This window comes from Cherax quadricarinatus, chromosome 36 (genome assembly GCF_038502225.1).
Source record: "Cherax quadricarinatus isolate ZL_2023a chromosome 36, ASM3850222v1, whole genome shotgun sequence".
In the NCBI taxonomy this organism is placed as follows: domain Eukaryota; kingdom Metazoa; phylum Arthropoda; class Malacostraca; order Decapoda; family Parastacidae; genus Cherax; species Cherax quadricarinatus.
In genome coordinates this window covers 6,164,717-6,190,632 of record NC_091327.1, presented here as the reverse complement: position 1 = coordinate 6,190,632, position 25,916 = coordinate 6,164,717, and the positions used below count along the sequence as shown (strand labels likewise).

General features: G+C 40.3%; 1 protein-coding gene across 2 annotated transcripts in view; it reads right to left on the bottom strand.

Moving 5' to 3' along the window:
* The window catches only part of LOC128691314 (DNA-dependent protein kinase catalytic subunit), a 1,096,584-nt gene that overhangs the window by 1,029,133 nt on the left and 41,535 nt on the right, over positions 1 to 25,916 (bottom strand). For both annotated transcript variants that reach the window (XM_070091676.1, XM_070091677.1), the window contains exons 4-5: positions 21,034 to 21,146; positions 3,387 to 3,564 (exon numbers count right to left, since the gene is read on the bottom strand). In XM_070091676.1, coding sequence (XP_069947777.1) covers positions 3,387 to 3,564; positions 21,034 to 21,146 — 291 coding nt within the window. The remainder of the gene's footprint in view (positions 1 to 3,386; positions 3,565 to 21,033; positions 21,147 to 25,916) is intronic.

Here is a 25,916-nt window from a genome sequence, read left to right as displayed (position 1 = left end):
CTATAAATATATTGAACCACAGTGACATCACACATCCTTGTCTAAGGCCTACTTTTACTGGGAAATAATCTCCCTCTCTCCTACATACTCTAACCTGAGCCTCACTATCCTTGTAAAAACTCTTCACTGCTTTCAGTAACCTACCTCTTATACCATACACCTGCAACATCTGCCACATTGCCCCCCTATCTACCCTGTCATATCTTTTCTTTCTTTCAACACACCGGCCGTATCCCACCGAGGCGGGGTGGCCCAAAAGGAAAAACGAAAGTTTCTCCTTTTACATTTAGTAATATATACAGGAGAAGAGGTTACTAGCCCCTTGCTCCCGGCATTTTAGTCGACTCTTACAACACACATGGCTTACGGAGGAAGAATTCTGTTCCACTTCCCCATGGAGATAAGAGGAAATAAACAAGAATAAGAACTAGAAAGAAAATAGAAGAAAACCCAAAGGAGTGTGTATATATGTGCTTGTACATGTATGTGTAGTGTGACCTAAGTGCAAGTAGAAGTAGTAAGACATACCTGAAATCTTGCATGTTCATGAGACAGAAAAAAAGGACACCAGCAATCCTACCATCTTGTAAAACAATTACAGGCTTTTGTTTTACACTCACTTGGCAGGACGGTAGTACCTCCCTGGGTGGTTGCTGTCTACCAACCTACTACATATGACCCTGTCATATTCTTTCTTTCAACACACCGGCCGTATCCCACCGAGGCGGGGTGGCCCAAAAGGAAAAACGAAAGTTTCTCCTTTTACATTTAGTAATATATACAGGAGAAGAGGTTACTAGCCCCTTGCTCCCGGCATTTTAGTTGCCTCTTACAACACGCATGGCTTACGGAGGAAGAATTCTGTTCCACTTCCCCATGGAGATAAGAGGAAATAAACAAGAATAAGAACTAGAAAGAAAATAGAAGAAAACCCAGAGGGGTGTGTATATATGTGCTTGTACATGTATGTGTAGTGTGACCTAAGTGTAAGTAGAAGTAGCAAGACATACCTGAAATCTTGCATGTTCATGAGACAGAAAAAAAGGACACCAGCAATCCTACCATCTTGTAAAACAATTACAGGCTTTTGTTTTACACTCACTTGGCAGGACGGTAGTACCTCCCTGGGTGGTTGCTGTCTACCAACCTACTACATATGACCCTGTCATATGCCTTTTCCAAATCCATAAATGCCACAAAAACCTCTTTACACTTATCTAAATACTGTTCACCTATATGTTTCACTGTAAACACTTGGTCTACACACCCTCTACCTTTCCTAAAACCTCCTTGTTCATCTGCTATTCTAATCTCTGTCTTACTCTTAATTCTTTCAATAATAACTCTACCATACACTTTACCAGGTATACTCAACAGACTTATTCCCCTATAGTTTTTGTACTCTTTTTTTTATCCCTTTTGCCTTTATACAAAGGAACCGCAAAGTAGCTGTTTTAAACCAAAAACAGTCGCAGTTTTTTCTCCTCATTATGTACTGTGTGCTGCAGATTTTTTTTATAGTACACACACTGACAACACAGACCCATTCTCTCATATATAGGCATACCAGCTATCTCCTGCATGACTGGAAGCTGCTAGAATTTCGGCATTGTATTACGGGACTAACACTAGCTTGCAAGCCGTAATATTACAGGACCGACAGTGAAAGGGTTAAAAAAATGAACACTATCATTTATTTATTTTTATTTATTTATTTATTTGAACATGATACATAGAAGTACAAAGAAATACAGTGGTTAAGTGTAACATGCCAAAGCCCCTTGTATGCAGAGCATTGTAGGCAGGCTTAAAATTAACTTTAGATTAACTAAGCAATGATATATTCAGTGGTAAACACCATTGTAAACAGTTAACAATTAAGCACAAATGAGTATTTCAAAGACAGGTCATATGGTCATTTACTGTGTTGGTGTGCATTCAGTAGAATGGAGCATTCTGTTAGGTAATGTAATTAAAACTAACAAAGTTTGATTGGGTCACAGGTTAAAATTTATGAGATACAATTATTCAGTATTTATTTAGTTGTGGGTGAGTAAGTGATTTTTAAGAAGAGACTTGAATTTATAAACAGACAGTGTTTCTTTTATATTCACAGGTAATGAATTCTAGATTTTTGGGCCTTTTATGTGCATTGAGTTTTTGCATAGTGAGAGATGGACACGAGGAACATCAAAGAGTGATCTGTGCCTTGTGTTATGGTCATGTGTTCTGTTGAGGTTGGTAAGATGTTTGAGGGGAGGGTTTATATCTGAGTTAAGTGTTCTATGTATGTAGTAGGTACAATAATAAGTATGGATGTTTTGTATGGTGAGTAGGTTTATAGTTTTGAATACTGGTGGAGTGTGCTGCCTGTAGTGGGAATTTGTTATCATTCTGACTGCAGCCTTTTGCTGGGTAATTAATGGTCCAAGACAGTTTATTGTTGTTGAGCCCCATGCACAAATTCCATAGGTGAGATAGGGGCAAATAAGTGAGTGATATAGGGCCAGGAGGGCTGATTGTGGAACATAGTACCGTATCTTCGATAGTATGTCTACGGTCTTGGGAATTTTCTTGGAAATTTGTTGTATCATTCATTCAACAACTGTCTTGCCAGAAATGTGCAGACATCACAATTCAAATATCCCTCTAAACTGAAACATATCCACCCGTCTCTTCACAGTGCAGGTACCATTTTCAGGATTCAAAGCTTGGATAACCAGTGTCTTTAAATTTCTTTGTAACTGTTACCTTCCTCATTCCAACAGCCTGTCAAATCCTAAAAACCACCGATCTCCAGTCATTCTAACACTTTTATTCATGCCTGCTTTATGCTCCAATTTCTACAACTTAAGCATCCAGCCAGCATGCATGAGAGAATGATAGAGTAAGTATTGAAGGAAGCTGAAGATGGTGTGGTGGTTTAAATGAAATAATGAAGAAAATAAGAGTTGCTACTGCCCAAAGAATGGGTTTGGTTAGGACATAATAATGCAACCACACCAAGCAAGTAGAGATAGTGGAGCAAAACAAGTTAATAAAATAAAAAGGGTTTAATAAAAAAGGGTTGATAAATCTGAATATGAGAGACTGTAGTGTGTGTGGAGTGTTTGGGAAAGAGTTGGAAGGAGGGTGTGGGAGGTTCTAGAAGTAGGGGGGATTCAAACATCAAGCAAAAATCACAGTGAGTAACCAATGGAATTTGACTCTTGAAATGAGCAAGGTTATTCTGCATAAAACAAGAAAAATTTCAACTCCCCTCTAATCAACCCCCAAAATTACTTTTGTGGTAAAAAGAACAAAAAGGATCTGAATATAGATGTTCTTTTGCATTTCGACTAATGCAATACATAAATACATGCAAGATATCAGTGGAACTAGCTCACCTCTTTGTGCATCCCTTCTTGCTAAGTTGAGATCAGGATTAAGAACTTTGTGAATCTGGTTATAAAGGAACTCATAGAGCTGAGCATCATCATCATGTCCTTCTGGGAAGTGATGCATATAAAGTGTGAGACCTCGCAGTACTCCTCCTAGAGCAATGAAATCTGGTTTGCTGCCAGTCTGAAATGTAATTTTGAACAAATTCAATATGTATACAAATATTTTTAAGTACAGTACTATAGTGATCTAATTACAGGTTATGATTCTGACTTTCAAGACCAGGAAGTTGCTATGCCTTGCACAATATAGAAGGAAAGGCATGAAGTAAGATAGTCAGGGATATTATCCATCATAATAATTTCCCATGTTAATTTTCCAGAAGCCTCAGGCTGCTGTACTGTGATCTATAACTAATGCACTGTACACTTTAATTTAACAGAGGTGACTAGATAACATACGGTGGAGCCTCGGTTTTCGTTCGCCCTGGTTGTCGTGGAATTCGGTTTTCGCTAACTTTTTTCGTCAAAATATTGTCTCAGTTTTCGTTCATCATCTTTGTTTTCGTGCAGGTACACATTAAAATCACTAAGAGTGTCCCTCTAGTTTTAACGCCATAGTAATAATATTAATACATAATAATAATCATTCTTGGGCACATTAAATGTCTCATTTTACGTTAATAAAACATTTTCATTAATCCACCAATGACATTTCCTTCAAAATTACATAAGAAACACGTTACATAGCATATAAACATGCAACGTTTATATGCTATGGAGGGGTGGTAGTCAGGTGGAGGGAAAACATTACGTTTTCTCTGGTCCAGCAGAGAAAACATATATGAATCTGCGTAGGCCCAGTCACCCCCTTAACCCTTAAACGGTCTAAACGTATATATAAGTTCTTACGCGTAGCGCCCCAAATGTATATATACGTTTTATTTTTCCTGCCTTCAAATTTGGCACGACTGGCCTGAGATGCCTGGTCAGCATGGAATGGGTCCTAACACTAAGTGTGCCTGGTATTAAAATTATCTGGGACCACTTAGTACCTTGTGGGAGTGCCAGTTAAAATGAGCGCCAGCTAGAGCAAACACCAAGGATTCACTGATATAATGCTATAATAACACTCCTCTTTTAAGAGAAGTGTTTAGGGTCCGTCTATCTGTCTATCTCTGTCTACCTCTGTCTGTCTGTCTCTATCTCTTTCGATCTGTCTCTCTTTCTATCTGTCTGTCTATCTCTATCTCACAGGTACACATAAATACAAGTATACATAGTGTAAATTACCTAGGATAACCCAAAAAATCCAGACAAAGTGCTATATTCTGCTTGAATATATGAGTAAACATGATGACGCAGTCTTGTGGCTCTCTCTGAGACAGAGAGCTAGACAAATAGACAGATAGACAGGGAGCTTGACAGACAGACAAATAGACAGGCAGACATGTTTGTGTACCAGCGAAAACAAAGTGAGGGCAATGCTCATCAAATGTCACCTCTAATCTTTTCTTATCAGCTTCCCCCTCCCCCACCCTCTTGTATGCTCATCAAATGTCAGCTCTTATCAGTTGTTAGCTCATCTTATCATGTCACTGTCAGGGGTGGACTTCGTTTTTCATGCTTCAAGGGAACTTATTATTACCTATTATTATTATTATTATCCTCCTCCTCCTTCTTCTTCTCCTTCTCCTTCTTCTTCTCCTCCTCCTTCTCCTTCTCCTCCTTCTTCTCCTCCTTCTTCTTCTCCTCCTCCTTCTCCTCCTCCTTCCCCTCCTCCTCCTCCTCCTCCTTCTCCTCCTCCTCCTTCTCCTCCTCCTCCTTCTCCTCCTCATCCTCCTCCTCCTTCTCCTCCTCCTTCTCCTCCTCCTCCTCCTTCTCCTTCTCCTCCTCTTCCTCCTCCTTCTCCTCCTCTTCCTCCTCCTTCTCCTCCTCCTCCTTCTCCTCCTCCTTCTCCTTCTCCTCCTTCTCCTTCTCCTTGTCCTCCTCCTCCTCCTCCTCCTTCTTCTTCTCCTCCTCCTTCTCTTCCTCCTTCTTCTCCTCCTCCTCCTTCTCCTCCTCCTCCTCCTTCTCCTCCTCCTCCTCCTTCTCCTCCTCCTCCTCCTTCTCCTCCTTCTCCTCCTCCTTCTTCTCCTCCTCCTTCTCCTCCTCCTCCTTCTTCTCCTCCTCCTCCTCCTCCTCCTCCTTCTCCTCCTCCTCTTCCTTCTCTTCCTATTCCTTCTCCTCTTCCTTCTTCTCCTCCTCCTCCTCTTCCTTCTTCTCCTCCTCCTCCTCCTCCTTCTCCTCCTCCTCATTGTTATTATGTGCTTCCACATATCCATACCTTGGCAAGGGTCATACGGTGTTCACAGACAACTGGTATACAAGCCCTATGCTCGCTGATTTCCTACGTGTGAACAATACTGATACAGTGGCTCCCCGGTATATGATATTAATCCGTTCCTGAGAGCTCATCATATGCCAAAATTATCGGAAGGTGAATTAATTTTCCCCTTAAGAAATAATGGAAATCAAATTAATCTGTGCAAGACACCCAAAAGTACGTACTATGAAAAAAAAAAAGTTTTACCACATGAAATATTAAGTTTAATGCACACAAACTGAAGAAGACATGCACAGTCAGCAGTACTCTACTAACAATAGAATACATGGCACTTACCTTTAATGAAGATCTGGTGATGATTGATAGGATGGGAGGGGGGGAGAGTGTCAAAGTTGTTTTGAAAACAGACACGCACCTTATGAAAAACAGCTTCCTTGAGTGCCGTTTTCCTGGCCACTATAGTAGTGATGGTTGATTGGGGTTTTGTATACAACCTGGCCAGCTCCGACACAAGCACTCCACTTTCGTACTTTGCAATTATCTCTTTCTTCATTTCAATAGTCATTAGCACCCTTTTTCTCGAAGGGTTGGCACTAGAAGCTTTCTTGGGGCCCATGGTGACTTATTTTGCAGAAACAAGCACCAAAAATGCTCCTAATACCACTCCTCTCCTCCAGCCCATGGACCAGGAGGTCATTTCAAATTTCAAAAAACTGTACACCAAAGCAATGTTTCAAAATTGCTTTGCAGTGACCTCAGACACTCAACTGACCCTAAGAGACTTTTGGAAAGATCACTTTAGTATCTTCAATTGCATAAACCTTATAGGTAAGGCTTGGGAGGGAGTGACTAACATGACCTTGAACTTTACTTGAAGGAAATTGTGGCCACAATGTGTACAAGGGATTTTGAAGGGTTTGGGGCTAACCCTCAGGAGCCTATGCCAGCTGTGGAATCTATTGTGGCATTGGGGAAGTCCATGGGGTTGGAGGTTAGTGGGGAGGATGTGGAAGAGTTGGTGGAGGATGACGATGAAGAACTAACCACTGATGAGCTGCAAGAGCATCTGCAACAGCAAGAGATCACAACTGAGGAAATTGCTTCAGAGGAGAGGAGAGAGATGGAGGAAGCTGCCTTCTTCAACGATTAAGGAAATTTGTGCAAAGTGGGTTGACGTTCAAACCTTTATGGATGAAAATCACCTTGACACAGCTATTGCAAGCTGTGCTGGTGACTTTTACAAATACAATGTTGTGGCCCATTTTAGGAAAATCTTAAAGGAACGCGAGGTACAGAGCTCTACAGACGAATTTTTGGTGTGACAGAGGTCCAGTGACTCTCAAGTTGTTCCCAGTGGCATTAAAAAAAGAAGGGAAGTAACCCCAGAAACAGAATTGGTACCTAAAGTCCTTATGGAAGGGGATTCCCCTTCCAAACAATATTATTATTGTACACCATCTCCCCTCCTCCCATCTCATCACTACATCTTCAAAAAAGGTGTCATTTATTCTTCATTTAGTACAGTATTTATTGTGCATGTATCCTTCTTTTTCTGTGTAGTAAAATGTATATTTCAAGTGAAAAAAAAAAATTTCATACTTTTGGGTGTCTGGAATGGATTAATTGGATTTCCATTATTTCTTATGGGGAAAATTAATTCAATTAACGATAAATTCCCCTAAATATAAGCTCTCTGGAACAGGTTAATATCGTTGGTCAAGGGTCCACTGTATTACTGTCACGAGGGACATGGTTATCAAACAGATAGACAAACTGAAGCAAATTAAGTCCCCGGGACCCGACGAGTTGTTTTCCAAGGCACTTAAAGAATGCAAGATGGAACTTAGTCAGCCATTAACGAGTGTGTTTAATGCGTCCATCCTTACTGGTGTTTTGCCTGAAATGTGGAAGATGGCAAATGTGGTTCCTATATTCAAATCAGGGGACAAGTCCATTCCTTCAAATTACCGTCCAATAAGCCTGATGTCTATAGTAGGCAAATTATTAGAATCAATTATAGCTGACATTATTAGAAGTCATCCTGAAAAGCATAATTTGACTAATGAATCTCAGCATGGGTTCAGGAGAGGTCGTTCCTGCCTGACAAATTTACTGACATTCTTCAATAGAACATTTGAGGCAGTAAACAGTGATAAAGAATATGATGTTGCTTATTGGGATTTTAGTAGTCTTCGATAGAGTACCTAACAAGAGACTCTTAAGAAAAGTGGCAGCTCATGGTATAGGAGGTAAAGTTCTAGCATGGAAAGAGGTATGGCTTACCAACAGAAAGCAGAGAGTTTCCATTAATGGGATCAAATCTGAATGGTGATTAGTCACTAGTGGCATGCCACAAGGATCAGTTTTAGGCCCTCTGTTGTTCATAATTTACATTAACCCTTTCAGGGTCGAGAGGCCCTCTCCTAAACTTGTTCTCACCTGGAGTTTACCTGGAGAGAGTTCCGGGGGTCAACGCCCCCACAGCCCGGTCTGTGAAAATTTTTTGGAAAAAAAAAAAAAAAAAGATTTTTTCTTATGAAATGACAGAGAATCTTTTCCTAATCATAATGACACCAAAAGTATGAAATTTGAGGGAAAACTTACGGAATTATGCCCTTGCGATGTTAGCTTTCTAGCCGATGTTTAAGCATTGGCGATTCCGCCCACTTTGAGCCCTATTTTTGGCCAATTCCTGTGTACTAGTCGACAAAAATCATATTTATTTCGCTAGAACTCCATTTTTTCTATCGAATGAGTACAAGAAACCACCCATTTACCAATTTCAACTATCCAATAAAGTGGTTAGAAATTGGCAATTTTGCCAATTAAACACAAATTTCAGAAGATGCCAATTTCCAAATAGGGTCCAAAATAAACAAGGAAGACATTCCTGGCACTAAAATAACAAGTTGTCTGTTCGTTAGTCATGTCCCCAGGCCCCTCTTATATTTCTTTTGCTTTCCACTTTGAACTTTTATTCTTACAAAAAGTAGATTTACTGTTATGCAGACTAATGCATTAGTGTAGAAATGATATAAATATTATCAGCGCACTTGTGAAAGAATATTAGACTCACCAGTTGACGTGTATTGGATGCATGGCAGGATTTTTTTTACTTTTGAACTTTGGTAAAAATTGAACATTTCTGCTACTTTGAGCTCAATTTCAAGGTACTTTTCATTGTGAAACCAGTCAAAATCATCTCAATTTCCGTAATATGTCTTCCAGTCTATAAAATGAGACCAGGAAAACTAGAATACAACCATAAATACCATATGAAAATACAGTGCAAATTCGCTGTTTTAATCCAAAAACACAGTCAAAGTTTTTTTTTCTCATTATGCACTGTGTGCTTCAGGATTTTTTTCATACTGCGCACACTGACCACATAGACCCATTCTTTCATATGTAGGCCTACCAGCTTTCTCTCGCTAGATGTGAAGGCGCCAGAATTTAGGCGTACTAGTACGTCAATAACCCTGGTGAGTAAGCCGTACTATTTTATTTTATTTTTTATTATCACACTGGCCGATTCCCACCAAGGCAGGGAGGCCCGAAAAAGAAAAACTTTCACCATCATTCACTCCATCACTGTCTTGCCAGAAGGGTGCTTTACACTACAGTTTTTAAACTGCAACATTAACACCCCTCCTTCAGAGTGCAGGCACTGTACTTCCCATCTCCAGGACTCAAGTCCGGCCTGCCGGTTTCCCTGAACCCCTTCATAAATGTTACTTTGCTCACACTCCAACAGCACGTCAAGTATTAAAAACCATTCGTCTCCATTCACTCCTATCAAACACGCTCACGCATGCCTGCTGGAAGTCTAAGCCCCTCGCACACAAAACCTCCTTTACCCCCTCCCTCCAACCTTTCCTAGGCCGACCCCTACCCCGCCTTCCTTCCACTACAGACTGATACACTCTTGAAGTTATTCTGTTTCGCTCCATTCTCTCCACATGTCCGAACCACCTCAACAACCCTTCCTCAGCCCTCTGGACAACAGTTTTGGTAATCCCGCACCTCCTCCTAACTTCCAAACTGCGAATTCTCTGCATTATATTCACACCACACATTGCCCTCAGACATGACATCTCCACTGCCTCCAGCCTTCTCCTCGCTGCAACATTCATCACCCATGCTTCACACCCATATAAGAGCGTTGGTAAAACTATACTCTCATACATTCCCCTCTTTGCCTCCAAGGACAAAGTTCTTTGTCTCCACAGACTCCGAAGTGCACCACTCACCCTTTTTCCCTCATCAATTCTATGATTCACCTCATCTTTCATAGACCCATCCGCTGACATGTCCACTCCCAAATATCTGAATACATTCACCTCCTCCATACTCTCTCCCTCCAATCTGATATCCAATCTTTCATCACCTAATCTTTTTGTTATCCTCGTAACCTTACTCTTTCCTGTATTCACTTTCAATTTTCTTCTTTTGCACACCCTACCAAATTCATCCACCAATCTCTGCAACTTCTCTTCAGAATCTCCCAAGAGCACAGTGTCATCAGCAAAGAGCAACTGTGACAACTCCCACTTTGTGTGATTCTTTATCTTTTAACTCCACGCCTCTTGCCAAGACCCTCGCATTTACTTCTCTTACAACCCCATCTATAAATATATTAAACAACCACGGTGACATCACACATCCTTGTCTAAGGCCTACTTTTACTGGGAAATAATTTCCCTCTTTCCTACATACTCTAACTTGAGCCTCGCTATCCTCGTAAAAACTCTTCACTGCTTTCAGTAACCTACCTCCTACACCATACACCTGCAACATCTGCCACATTGCCTCCCTATCCACCCTGTCATACGCCTTTTCCAAATCCATAAATGCCACAAAGACCTCTTTAGCCTTATCTAAATACTGTTCACTTATATGTTTCACTGTAAACACCTGGTCCACACACCCCCTACCTTTCCTAAAGCCTCCTTGTTCATCTGCTATCCTATTCTCCGTCTTACTCTTAATTCTTTCAATAATAACTCTACCATACACTTTGCCAGGTATACTCAACAGACTTATCCCCCTATAATTTTTGCACTCTCTTTTATCCCCTTTGCCTTTATACAAAGGAACTATGCATGCTCTCTGCCAATCCCTAGGTACCTTACCCTCTTCCATACATTTATTAAATAATTGCACCAACCACTCCAAAACTATATCCCCACCTGCTTTTAACATTTCTATCTTTATCCCATCAATCCCGGCTGCCTTACCCCCTTTCATTTTACCTACTGCCTCACGAACTTCCCTCACACTCACAACTGGCTCTTCCTCACTCCTACAAGATGTTGTTCCTCCTTGCCCTATACACGAAATCACAGCTTCCCTATCTTCCTCAACATTTAACAATTCCTCAAAATATTCCCTCCATCTTCCCAATACCTCTAACTCTCCATTTAATAACTCTCCTCTCCTATTTTTAACTGACAAATCCATTTGTTCTCTAGGCTTCCTTAACTTGTTAATCTCACTCCAAAACTTTTTCTTATTTTCAACAAAATTTGTTGATAACATCTCACCCACTCTCTCATTTGCTCTCTTTTTACATTGCTTCACCACTCTCTTAACCTCTCTCTTTTTCTCCATATACTCTTCCCTCCTTGCATCACTTCTACTTTGTAAAAACTTCTCATATGCTAACTTTTTCTCCCTTACTACTATATTCACATCATCATTCCACCAATCGCTCTTCTTCCCTCCCGCACCCACTTTCCTGTAACCACAAACTTTTGCTGAACACTCTAACACTACATTTTTAAACCTACCCCATACCTCTTCGACCCCATTGCCTATGCTCTCATTAGCCCATCTATCCTCCAATAGCTGTTTATATCTTACCCTAACTGCCTCCTCTTTTAGTTTATAAACCTTCACCTCTCTCTTCCCTGATGCTTCTATTCTCCTTGTATCCCATCTACCTTTTACTCCCAGTGTAGCTACAACTAGAAAGTGATCTGATATATCTGTGGCCCCTCTATAAACATGTACATCCTGAAGTCTACTCAACAGTCTTTTATCTACCAATACATAATCCAACAAACTACTGTCATTTCGCCCTACATCATATCTTGTATACTTACTAGTACGTAGTACTTACTATTACTTACTAGTACTTACTTGTACTAGTACGTCAAAAAACCTGAAAGGGTTAATGACCTTGATGAAGGAATTACAAGTGACATGAGCAAATATGCTGATGATACAAAGATAGGCCATAAGATTCATTCTGAGGAGGATTCCAATGAACTCTGGGAGGATTTGGGTAAATTAATGTCTTGGTCTGAAAAATGGCAGATGAAATTCATGTGGATAAGTGTAAGGTACTAGTCCTTGGGAATGAAAATAACCCTCGAAGCTATAAACTAGGTGAAGTAGAACTTCACCATACAGAATGTGAAAAAGACTTGGGAGTCATGGTAAGCAGAAATCTAAAGCCAAGACAGCAGCACCTAAGTGTGTGCAACAAGGCTAACAGATTACTAGGATTTATTTCAAGAAGTGTAAGTAACAGAAGTTATCCATAGGGAAGTTGAATAAGAATCTTTCCTCCGTAAGCCATGTGTGTCGTAAGAGGCGACTAAAATGCCGGGAGCAAGGGGCTAGTAACCCCTTCTCCTGTAAATACAGTGGAACCTCTACTTGCGAGTTTAATCCGTTCCATGACCTTGCTCGTAACTGGATTTGCTCGTTTGCAGAGTCAATTTTCCTCATTTAAATTAACTGAAATGCAATTAATCCATTCCAGTGGAATTCTGTACTTCAATAATTTCCCTAATATCAACTCTACGACTTATTTATCTATCTCACTTCATCTAATATGACATAATAAATAATATAAATAACATAGAAACCTGATATATACTCTAAAATGAATAAAATATGTCATTCATGCAGTGGTATGGGCGTTGTCAGCGGTGGATGAGAGTTTGTCTGGAGACCGGGAAAACTAATTCATGAATAATTTTGCTAATATCATCTATACGGCTTATTTATATATCACAGTTCATCTAATATGACATAACAAACAATATAAATAACATAGAAACATGATATATACTCTAAAATGAATAAAATATGTCATTATGTAACAGGTGGAGGCGGCCACAACCGCTCCCTCTTTGTTGTGGTAAACACTGCTATCTAGTGACGGCCTTTTGAAGCTGTCTATTACAATTATTATATGTAGTACATTATTATTATACATACAGTGGACCCCCGCATAACGCTATTAATCCCTTCCTGAGAGCTCAATGTTATGCGAAATTATCGTTATGCGAATTAATTTTCCCCATAAGAAATAATGGAAATCAAATTAATCCATGCAAGACACCCAAAAGTATGAAAAAAAAAATTTTTTACCACATGAAATAATAATTTTAATACACACAAACTTAAGAAAACATGCACAGTTACATGACACTTACCTTTATTGAAGATGTGGTGATGATTGATGGGATGGGAGGAGGGGAGACTGGATGGTTTTAGTGTTTAGAAGGGGAATCCCCTTCCATTAGGACTTGAGGTGTCAAGTCCTTTTCTGGGGTTGCTTCCCTTCTTCTTTTAATGCCACTAGGACCAGCTTCAGTCACTGGACTTCTGTCGCACAACATATCTGTCCATAGTGGCCTGTACCTCTCGTTCCTTTATGACTTTCCTAAAGTGTTTCACAACAGTGTCAGTGTAATAGTCACCAGCACGGCTTGCAATAGCTGTCTGAGGGTGATTTTCATCCATGAAGGTTTGCACTTCAAGCCACTTTGCACAGATTTCCTTAATCTTTGAAGTAGGCAACTTCTTCAATTTCTCTCTCCCCTCCTCCGAAGCAATTTCCTCAGGTGTGGCATCTTGCTGTTGAAGTTGATCTAGCAGCTCATCAGTGGTTAGTTCTTCATTGTCCTCCTCCACCAACTCTTCCACATCCTCCCCACTAACCTCCAACCCCAAGGACTTCCCCAATGCCACAATTGATTCCTCAACTGGCATAGGATTCTCAGGGTTAGCCTCAAATCCTTCAGAATCCCTTTGGTCTACACATTCTGGCCACAGTTTCTTCCAAGCAGAGTTCAAGGTCCTCTTAGTCACTCCCTCCCAAGCCTTACCTATAAGGTTTACACAATTGAGGATATTAAAGTGCTCTCTACAAAACTCTCTTAGAGTCAATTGAGTTTCTGAGGTCACTACAAAGCACCTTTCAAACAGAGCTTTTGTGTACAGTTTTTTGAAGTTTGCAATAACCTGCTGGTCCATGGGCTGCAGGAGAGGAGTGGTATTAGGAGGCAAAAACTTCCCCTTAATGAAGCTCATGTCCCCACAAAGTCGCTCTGCCAAGTCTGTAGGATGACCAGGGGCATTGTCTAACACCAGGAGGCACTTAAGGTCTAATTTCTTTTCAGTCAGGTAATTTTTCACAGTGGGGGCAAATGCTTGGTGTAACCAGTCATAGAAAAAGTCCCTAGTGACCCATGCCTTATTGTTTGCCCTCCACAGCACACACAAATTAGCCTTGAGGACATTCTTTTGCCTGAACGCTCTGGGAGTTTCAGAGTGATACACTAATAAAGGCTTCACTTTGCAATCACCAGTAATGTAGGTCCTACTTGGCATTTTCTTCCAAAACAGGCCTGTTTCGTCACAATTAAACACTTGTTCAGGTTTCAGTCCTTCACTGTCTATGTACTCCTTGAATTCATGCACATATTTTTCAGCTGCTTTTTGGTCCGAACTGGCAGCCTCACCATGCCTTATCACACTATGTATGCCACTACGCCTCTTAAATCTCTCAAACCAACCTTTGCTGGCCTAAATTCACTCGCATCTCCACTAGTTGCAGGCATTTTTCTAATTAAATCCTCATGCAACTTCCTAGCCTTTTCACTTATGATCGCTTGAGAGATGCTATCGCCTGCTATGTTTTTCGTTTATCCACACCAATAACAGTCTCTCAACATCTTCTATCACTTGCCATCTCTGTTTCGAAAGCACAGTTAAACCTTTGGCAAGAACAGCTTCCTTGATTGCCGTTCTCTTGGACACAATAGAAGCGATGGTTGATTGGGGTTTACTAAACAGCCTGGCCAGCTCGGAGACACGCACTCCACTTTCATACTTAGCAATGATCTCTTTCTTCATCTCCATAGTAATTCTCACCCATTATTCCTGTAGGGTTGGCACTAGAAACTTTCTTGGGGCCCATGGTCACTTATTTTTCAGGCGAAATCACTATAAAAAGGCTTTAATAATACGAAATGTTCTGTTGTATGCTTGAATGTTACCGCGGAGGTTGGCTTGTAAACAATGCCACTGGCAGAACAAGTGAGGCTGGCTCAGGCCGCATGGACGTGTCTCGGACTAATCGCGTTGAGCGAATTTTTTAGCACTATGCGAGGCAAAATTTTAGCGATAAAATGTATCGCTATGCGGATTTAACATTATGCAATGCCAACATTATGCGGGGGTCCACTGTTTTATTATTATTCATATTATATTATTATTATTATTATTGTATTATATTATTATACTATTATTATTATACATATTATTATGTATTATTATTATATAAATAATTTGTAAATTTATTCACACAAAAAATATAAGATTTACTGTTATTCCTTATTGCAATAAATAATGTTAACCCATTCACGACTGCATATTGGAACGGACAGTGACGTCATTTGTTTACTCTGAAACACCCAAGCAATGGACCATTTCTCCTAGGTTGAGCTCTATTTCAAGGTACTTTTCGTCGTGAAAGCAATCAAAATCACATCTATTTCTGTAATACATCTTCCATTCTATCAAATGAGACCAAAAAAAACGAGAATACAACCATAAAAACCATTCGAAATTACCGCTAAGGTGTGGCCAAGCTGAGAAGTGAACTCCATTATTTATACTTAGATTTCTTTCATTTTTGGTGTACATTAAGAAGCATCTTTCCATCATATATTGCCCAAGTTTCAATAAGATAGTCCAACAAACAAATGAGATACAATTCCCGAGATCAAGAGCAAGAGCCCCTCACCAGAATCAAGGAACTTGCCTTGAGGTCTGCTCACTTGTGGAAATTTTGCTCGCGTATGGAAGCAAAAAATCGACCCATCGACTGCTCGTACAGTGGACCCTCAGCTAACGATATTAATCCGTTCCTGAAAGCTCATCGTTAGCTGAAATTATCGTTATCTGAATTAATTTTCCCCATAAGAAACAATGGAAATCAAATTAATCCGTGCAAGACACCCCAAAGTATGAAAAAAAAAAAATTTTACCACAAGAAATATTAATTTTAATACACACAAACTGACACTTATCTTCATTGAAGATCTGGTTATGATTGATGGGATGGGAGGAGGGGAGTGTGTGGAAGTTATTAATGTTTAGAAGGGGAATCCCCTTCCATTAGGACTTGAGGTATCAAGTCCTTTTCCGGGGTTACTTCCCTTCTTCTTTTAATGCCTCTAGGACCAGCTTGAGAGTCACTGGACCTCTGTCGCAAAACAAATCTGTCTATAGAGGTCTGTACCTCCCGTTCCTTTAAGAGTTGCCTAAAATGGGCCACAACATTGTCATTGTAATAGTCACCAGCATGCTTGCAATAGCTGTGTTAGGGTGATTTTCATCCATAAAGGTTTGCAGTTCAACTCACTTTGCACACATTTCCTTAATCTTTGAAGTAGGCACAATGGATTCCACAAGTGGCATAGGCATCTCAGGGTTAGCCCCAAACCCTTTAAAATCTTTCTTAATTTCCATACTAATTCTCACCCTTTTTATCACAGGGTTGGCAATAGAAGCTTTCTTGGGGCCCATGGCGACTTATTTTGCAGGTACAATCACTAAAAACACTGTGATAATATGAAATGTTCTGATTGTATGCGTGGATGCGACCGCACTGGCTGGCTTGTAAACACTGGCACCCACGGGACAACTGAGGCGCGCTAAGGCCACATATGGACGTGTCTCAAACGAATCGCGTTGGGCGAGTTTTTTTAGCATTGGCTGAGGTAAAATTTTTGCATTAAAATGTATCGTTAGCTGGATTTAACGTTAGCTGATGCCATCGTTAGCTGAGGGTCCACTGTATTTGGAAAAACTCACACCTGGACACGCTCGCAAGTAGAGGTTCCACTGTATTACTAAATTTAAAAGGAGAAACTTTTCGTTTTTCCTTTTGGGCCACCCCACCTCAGTGGGATAAGGCTCGTACGTTGAAAGAAGAAGTAAGAGAAGTCCAAAAGTTATTTTACAGCTCTATACATCACTAGTGAGGCCTCATTTAGATTATGCCGCTCAGTTTTGGTCTCCTTACTACAGGATGGATATACACTCATTGGAGAACAAACAAAGAACAATGACTAAAATGATTTACTGTGTAAGGAATATCCCATATGAAGACAGACTTAGAGCCTTGAATCTCCACTCTCTGGAGAGACGTAGAATGAGGGGAGATATCATTAAAGCGTATAAGTGGATGATGGGTATAAACAAAGATGATATTAATAAAGTACTGAGGGTGTCGAACCAGGTAAAAACCAGAAATAATGGATTTAAGGTAGATAAATTTAGATTTAGAAAGGACATAGGTAAGTACTGGTTTTCGAACAGAGTTGTGGATGCGTGGAACAATCTCCCGAGTAGGGTGATCGAGGCTAGGACCTTCGGTAGCTTTAAAAAGAGATTGGACAAATATGTGAGTGGAAGGGGCTGGGTTTGATTGGTGTCATTGGGTATGGGAGGATATTCTTGGGAAGCTTTGGATAGGGGTCGTTTTGATAAAGACCTGCCTTGTGTGGGCCAGTAGGCCTTCTGCAGTGTTCCTCCATTCTTATGTTCTTACATTGCAGCAGGCCTATTGGCCCATACTAAGCAGGTCCTTCACAAACCATCCCACTAACAGAATACTTGCCAACCCAATTTTCAATGCTCCCCAAGAAATAATCTTTGATAATTCTATTCACCAATATTGGCAGTTTGGAGAGATATATTGTGTATTTTTATACGTATATACTTCTAAGCTGTTGTATTCTGGGCACCTCTGCAAAAACAGTGATTATGTGTGAGTGAGATGAAAGTGTTCAATGATGATGAAATTATTTTCTTTTTGGGGATTTTCTTTCTCTTTGGGTCACCCTGCCTCGGTGGGAGACGGCCGACTTGTTAAAAAAAAAAAAAAAAATTCTATTCACTCATGCACAAGTCCCACTCAAATCAAATCGTGTGTGTGGGGAAGTATCCTGGCTGGTGTGTGTTGGGAAGTACCCTGGCTGGTGTACACAAGAATATAAGAAAGCAGGAACAGTGCAGCAGACCTGCCCATACTAGGCAGGTCCTTCACAAACCATCCCATTAACAGAATATTTTTCCCAACCCAATTTTCAACGCTCCCAAAGCAATAAGCTTTGATAATTCTATTCACTCATGCACAAGTCCCACTCAAATCAAATCATGTGTGTGTGTGGAGAAGTACCCAGGCTGGTGTCCAGTGAAGTACCCTGGCTGGTGTCCAAGGAAGTACCCTGGCTAGACAAGGATGTCAGCCACAGCATCGTGTCTTCCTTTGCAGATGACACCCGAATCTGCATGACAGTGTCTTCCATTGCAGACACTGCAAGGCTCCAGGCGGACATCAACCAAATCTTTCAGTGGGCTGCAGAAAGCAATATGAAGTTCAACGATGAGAAATTTCAATTACTCAGATATGGTAAACACGAGGAAATTAAATCTTCATCAGAGTACAAAACAAATTCTGGCCACAAAATAGAGCAAAACACCAACGTCAAAGACCTGGGAGTGATCATGTCGGAGGATCTCACCTTCAAGGACCATAACATTGTATCGATCGCATCTGCTAGAAAAATGACAGGATGGATAATGAGAACCTTCAAAACGAGGGATGCCAAGCCCATGATGACACTTTTCAGGTCACTTGTTCTATCTAGGCAGGAATATTGCTGCACACTAACAGCACCTTTCAAGGCAGGTGAAATTGCTGACCTAGAAAATGTACAGAGAACCTTCACGGCGCGCATAATGGAGATAAAACACCTCAATTACTGGGAGCGCTTGAGGTTCCTGAACCTGTATTCCCTGGAACGCAGGCGGGAGAGATACATGATTATATACACCTGGAAAATCCTAGAGGGACTAGTACCGAACTTGCACACGAAAATCACTCACTACGAAAGCAAAAGACTTGGCAGACGATGCAACATCCCCCCAATGAAAAGCAGGGGTGTCACTAGCACGTTAAGAGACCATACAATAAGTGTCAGGGGCCCGAGACTGTTCAACTGCCTCCCAGCATACATAAGGGGGATTACCAACAGACCCCTGGCAGTCTTCAAGCTGGCACTGGACAAGCACCTAAAGTCGGTTCCTGATCAGCCGGGCTGTGGCTCGTACGTTGGTTTGCGTGCAGCCAGCAGTAACAGCCTGGTTGATCAGGCTCTGATCCACCAGGAGGCCTGGTCACAGACCGGGCCGCGGGGGCATTGACCCCCGGAACTCTCTCCAGGTAAACTCCAGGCTGGTGTCCAGGGAAGTACCCTGGGTGGTGTGGGGAAGTACACTGGCTGGTGTGTTCTTTCTTGAACTCTATCGTGTTTCTCGCCTTCTTTACAAAAGGGCTGGCACTTGGAGCTTTGTTTTGGTCCATGGTGTCTTATTTAGCAGTTGCAAGCACAAAAAACAATGGATTATTCCGAAATTTATCGTGTGAACGCTTGGGGTGATGGTCACTCTACAATAAACAATGCCACACTGACTGGGAATGGTGTGTGGGGTGCCTTTGTGTGCACGCAGATGCTTGGAGGCCGCTTGTACCCGTTACAGACAAGCAATGAATGGCGAGGCAAATTACGAACCGCAAGGCTATATTTTAACAAAAAAAATTGTTTAAAGTCAAAATTTACGAAGCACGAGGCTTACAAAACTCGAGGGTCCACTGTATGCACAAATACAGTTACACAGATTATCATACATAGCAGTATATGTGTGGAGAACCTAGGATAACCCAAAAAAGGTCAGAGTGACTTATTTCCACTGGGGTCCCTGTACCCTGTACCATACGGTATAATGCACCATATGGAACAATGTACCATACGGTACGATTAAACGATATGGTACAATTGTACAATATGGTACCACTGTACCATATGGTTCAAAACCATAAAATTCCTCTTCAGATCCACTTCCATCAGTGTTAGAACTATGAACTGGGAAGAGGAGAGTCCCATTTCACTGGGGAATGAGAGCTTCCTTGCCACAAGGCATGATAAACAAAGTGCACTGAGATGACATTCTCCACAATACTGTGTGAGTGCCCTGATTTTTTGTTTACTGCTCACAATGACCACACACACCCATTCTCATAGATGTAGGCCTACCAGCCTCCTTACACTAAATTTGAAGCTGCTAGAATTTTGGCATAGATCTACAGCTTGGACCCTGGCTTCAAAGTGGTAGATCTACGGGACGGACCCTGAAAGGGAAAAGGTAGTTTGGATATTTAGAGATGATGGAGAAAAATAAGATGACTAGGATCGCAAATAAAATTGAGGTGGAGGGAATGAGGCATAAGGGTTGTCCTAGGAAAGGTTGAAGGGAAGGGGTAAAGGAGGCTTCAAGTGCTAGTGGCTTGGACATCCAACAGACTTGAGTGAACACAATAGGAATAGAGGCAAGTGTTTTTTATATTTTGATGTGCTGTGTTGGAATGTAATCAAGGTAACATTTATGAAGGGATTCAGGGAATCTGATTAGTCGAGCTTGAGTCCTGGAGGTGGAAAGTACAGTGCCTGCACTCGGAACGAGAGGTGGAGATGTTGCAGTTTGGAGGAGAATCTGAACTATGATGTCGGCACCCTCCTGGCAAGATCGCAATTGAATAAGTGACAGAGAAAGTGTTTTCTTCTTTGTCAGATCACCATGCCTCGGTGGGAGATGGCCAGAGTATTAAAAAAAATACATAGCAATTTTTTTTAACATGCTGTCTGTCTCCTAATGAGGCAGAGTGACCTAAAAAAAAAAAAACACTTTCACCATCATTTACACTATCATTGTCTTGCCTTAGGTACACAGACATGACAGTTCAGCAAAACAACACAAAATAACCACAGGAGAGTTAGCAATGTGCTAGCCATTCAAAGTTTAAAGGGTTAAATTACACAACTTCTTAGATCATTATTATTATTATAATAAACTATTCACAGAAAAGAACTAAACCTATGTGGGGTAACTCAACAGTGAATTTAGAAGTCAAACACAAAAGTAACTTCGGAAGTGAAAGAACTAAAGTAAAATACTCACATGTTTTTTCAATTGCTCCTTGAAAACTTTGAGGATAAGAGAGACTTGGTGCTTCAGATTTTCAGGATAGATATAGGTCAGCATTCCTAATGTCCGCAGCTGATGGTGCAACACTACAAAAAAAAAAAAAAAAAAAATACAGAGCAACAAGAATTAGAACAAAATATTGTACTATATTTTATTATTTGTTCTATAAATTAGTTATTACTAATATTTCAGCATCATATAAACCCAAGATGATGATGATGATAGACATCACACACTTTTTAATTCAAATGATTTAACCCCTTAACTGTCCAAAAGTAAATCTACATTCTTACTGTTAGCACTCCAAACGTAGATCTACATTTTATTTTTCCTGCCTCCAAATTTGGCATGATTGGCCTGAGATGCCTGGTCAGCATAGAATGGGTCTTAACACTTGGTGTGCACAGTATTAAAAAAATCTGTGACCACTTTTTACCTTGTAGGAGCACAAGTTCCATTGAGTGCCAACTAGAGCAAACAGCATGACAAACACCTAGGATTCACTGATGTTATGTAGTATTAACACTCCCATTTTAAGAGGAAAGTGATGCTGACACTGAGTTTAATGGCTTTGAGATGGATGTGGCCACAAGTGTTTGAGGAAATATCAAAAACCTCAATAATAACCCATGTGCAGCATTTGTGCAACACCAATTCAATTTTGGTACCAGTGCATGAAATTACCGCCTCCCTTTCTTCATCGACATTTAAAAGTTCCTCAAAATGTTCCCGCCATCTACCCAATACCTCCATCTCCCCATCTACTAACTCCCCTACTCTGTTTTTAACTGACAAATCCATTTGTTCCCTTGGCTTTCTTAACTTGTTTATCTCACTCCAAAATTTTATCTTATTTTCATCAAAATTTCTTGACTGTGCCTCTCCCACTATATCATCTGCTCTCCTTTTGCACTCTCTCACCACTTTCTTTAGCTTTCATTTACTCTCCATATACTTTACTCTTCTTATAACACTTCTGCTTTGTAAAAACCTCTCATAAGCTACCTTTTTCTCTTTTATCACACCCTTTACTTCATCATTCCACCAATCACTCCTCTTTCCACCTGCCTCCACCCTCCTATAACCACAAACTTCTGTCCCACATTCTAATACTGCATTTTTAAAACTATTCCAACCCTCTTCAACCCCCTCACTACTCATACTTGTACCAGCCCACCTTTCTGTCAATAGTTGCTTTTATCTCACCCTAACTTCCTCCTCCCTTAGTTTATACACTTTCACCTCCCTCTTACTTTTTGTTGCCATTTTCCTTTTGTCCCATCTAACTCTTACTCTAACTGTAGCCACAACTAAATAATGATCTGATATATCAGTTGCCCCTCTATAAACATGTACATCCTGAAGCCTACCCATCAACCTTTTATCCACCAATACATAATCTAACAAACTACTTTCAATACGTGCTATATCATACCTTGTATACTTATTTATCCTCTTTTTCATAAAATATGTATTATTACAAAACCTCTTTCTACACATAGCTCAATTAAAGGCTCCCCATTTTCATTTACCCACGGCACCCCAAATTTACCTACTCCACAACATTTTTACCCACTTTAGCACTGAGATCCCCAATCACAAGTACCCTCGCACTTGGTTCAAAATTCCCCACCCACTCGCTCAACATTTCCCAAAATCTCTCTCTCTCTCTCTACACTTCTCTCTTCTCCAGGTGCATAAACGTTTACTATAACCCACTTTTCACATGCAACCCTTGTTTTACTCCACATAATGTGTGAATACATACATTTATATTCCCTCTTTTCTTGCCATAACTTATCCTTCAACATTATTGCTACTACTCCTTTAGCTCTAATGCTATTTGAAACCCCTGACCTAATCCCATTTATTTCTCCCCACTGAAACTGTCCCACCCCATTCAGCTTTGTTTTATTTAAAGCCAGGACATCCAGCTTCTTATCATTCATAACATCCACAATCATCTCTTTCTTATCATTCGCACAACATCCACGCACATTCAAACATCCCACTTTGACTGTTTTCTTCTTTTTCTTTTTAGTAGGCTATATGGGAAAAAGGGTCGGTGCCATACTAGTATGGCTTGCACTGTGAGAGAAAGCTGGTAGGCCTACATATGAAAGAAGGGGTCTGTGTGGTCAGTGTCCACAGAATAAAATAAAATCCTGCAGCACACAGTGCATAATGAGAAAAAAAAACTTTGACCGTGTTTTTCATTTAAAACAGCGAATTTGCAGTGTATTTTCGTATGGTATTTATGGTTGTATTCCCATTTTCTTGGTCTCATTTTATAGAATGGAAGACATATTACAGAAACTAAGATGATTTTGATTGGTTTCACAATGAAAAGTACCTTAAAATTGAGCTCAAAGTAGCAGAAATGTTCGATTTTTGCCAATGTTCAAAAGTAAACAAATCATGCCACGTGTCCAATACACTTCAACTGGCGAGTCTAATATTTTTTCACAAGTGCGCTTATATTATTTATACCATTTTTGCACTAATGCAATAGTCTGCATAACAGTAAATCCTCTATTTTTTATGAGAATAAAAATTCAAAGTGGAAAGCAAAAGGAATGTAAGAGGGACCTGGAGACGTAACTAATGAACAGAGAAAATGTTATTTTAGTGCCAGGAATGTCTGTCTTGTTTATTCTGGACCCTATTTGGAAATTGGCATCTTTTGAAATTTGTGTGAAATTGGCGAAATTGCCAATTTCTGACCACTTTGTTGGATAGTTGAAATCAGTAAATGGGTGGTTTCTTGTACTCATTCGATAGAACAAATGGAGTTCGGGCGAAATAGCTACGACTTTTGTCGACTGGTACATTGGAATTGGTCGAAAATAGGGCTCAAAGTGGGTGAAATAGACGATGCATAAACATCTTTGAGACTGCTAACTTCGCAAGAGCATATTTCCGTAAGTTTTCCATCAAATTTCATACTTTTGGTGTCATTATGATCGGGAAATGATTCTCTATCATTTCACAAGATTTTTTTTTTTTTTTTTTTTTTTCCAAAAAATTTTTGACCCTGGGAACGAGTTTAGGAGAGGGCACCTCGACCCTGAAAGGGTTAACAGCCCATTGTTTCCGGCATTTTAGTTGACTTTTAGAACACGCATGGCTTACAGATATAAAGATTCTTATTCCACTTCACCAAGGATATAAAAGGAACAGCAATAAGAACAAGAACTATTAAGATAAAATCAAAGAAAATTCAGATGAGTGTTTTTTTTTTTTTTTTTTTTTTTTTAAAAAATTCGGCCGTCTACCACCGAGGCAGGGTGACCCAAAAAAGAAAGAAAATCCCCAAAAAGAAAATACTTTCATCATCATTCAACACTTTCACCACACTCGCACATTATCACTGTTTTTGCAGAGGTGCTCAGAATACAACAGTCTAGAAGCATAAACATATAAAGATACACAACATATCCCTCCAAACTGCCAATATCCCAAACCCCTCCTTTAAAGTGCAGGCATTGTACTTCCCATTTCCAGGACTCAAGTCCGACTATATGAAAATAACCGGTTTCCCTGAATCCCTTCACTAAATATTACCCTGCTCACACTCCAACAGATCGTCAGGTCCCAAGTACCATTCGTCTCCATTCACTCCTATCTAACACGCTCACGCACGCTTGCTGGAAGTCCAAGCCCCTTACCCACAAAACCTCCTTTACCCCCTCTCTCCAACCCTTTCGAGGACGACCCCTACCCCGCCTTCCTTCCCCTATAGATTTATATGCTTTCCATGTCATTCTACTGTGATCCATTCTCTCTAAATGACCAAACCACCTCAACAACCCCTCTTCTGCCCTCTGACTAATACTTTTATTAACTCCACACCTTCTCCTAATTTCCACACTCCGAATTTTCTGCATAATATTTACACCACACATTGCCCTTAAACAGGACATCTCCGCTGCCTCCAACCGTCTCCTCGCTGCTGCATTTACCACCCAAGCTTCACACCCATATAAGAGTGTTGGTACTACTATACTTTCATACATTCCCTTCTTTGCCTCCATAGATAACGTTTTTTGACTCCACATATACCTCAACGCACCACTCACCTTTTTTAACTCATCAATTCTATGATTAACCTCATCCTTCATAAATCCATCCGCCGACACGTCAACTCCCAAGTATCTGAAAACATTCACTTCTTCCATACTCCTCCTCCCCAATTTGATATCCAATTTTTCTTTATCTAAATCATTTGACACCCTCATCACCTTACTCTTTTCTATGTTCACTTTCAACTTTCTACCTTTACACACATTCCCAAACTCATCCACTAACCTTTGCAATTTTTCTTTAGAATCTCCCATAAGCACAGTATCATCAGCAAAAAGTAACTGTGTCAATTCCCATTTTGAATTTGATTCCCCATAATTTAATCCCACCCCTCTCCCAAACACCCTAGCAATTACTTCCTTTACAACCCCATCTATAAATATATTAAACAACCATGGTGACATTACACATCCCTGTCTAAGACCTACTTTTACCGGGAAGTAGTCTCCCTCTCTTCTACACACCCTAACCTGAGCCTCACTATCCTCATAAAAACTCTTTACAGCATTTAATAACTTACCACCTATTCCATATACTTGCAACATCTGCCACATTGCTCCTCTATCCACTCTATCATATGCCTTTTCTAAATCCATAAATGCAATAAAAACTTCCCTATCTTTATCTAAATACTGTTCACATATATGCTTCAATGTAAACACCTGATCTACACATCCCCTACCCACTCTAAAACCTCCTTGCTCATCCGCAATCCTACATTCTGTCTTACCTCTAATTCTTTCAATTATAACCCTACCGTACACTTTTCCTGG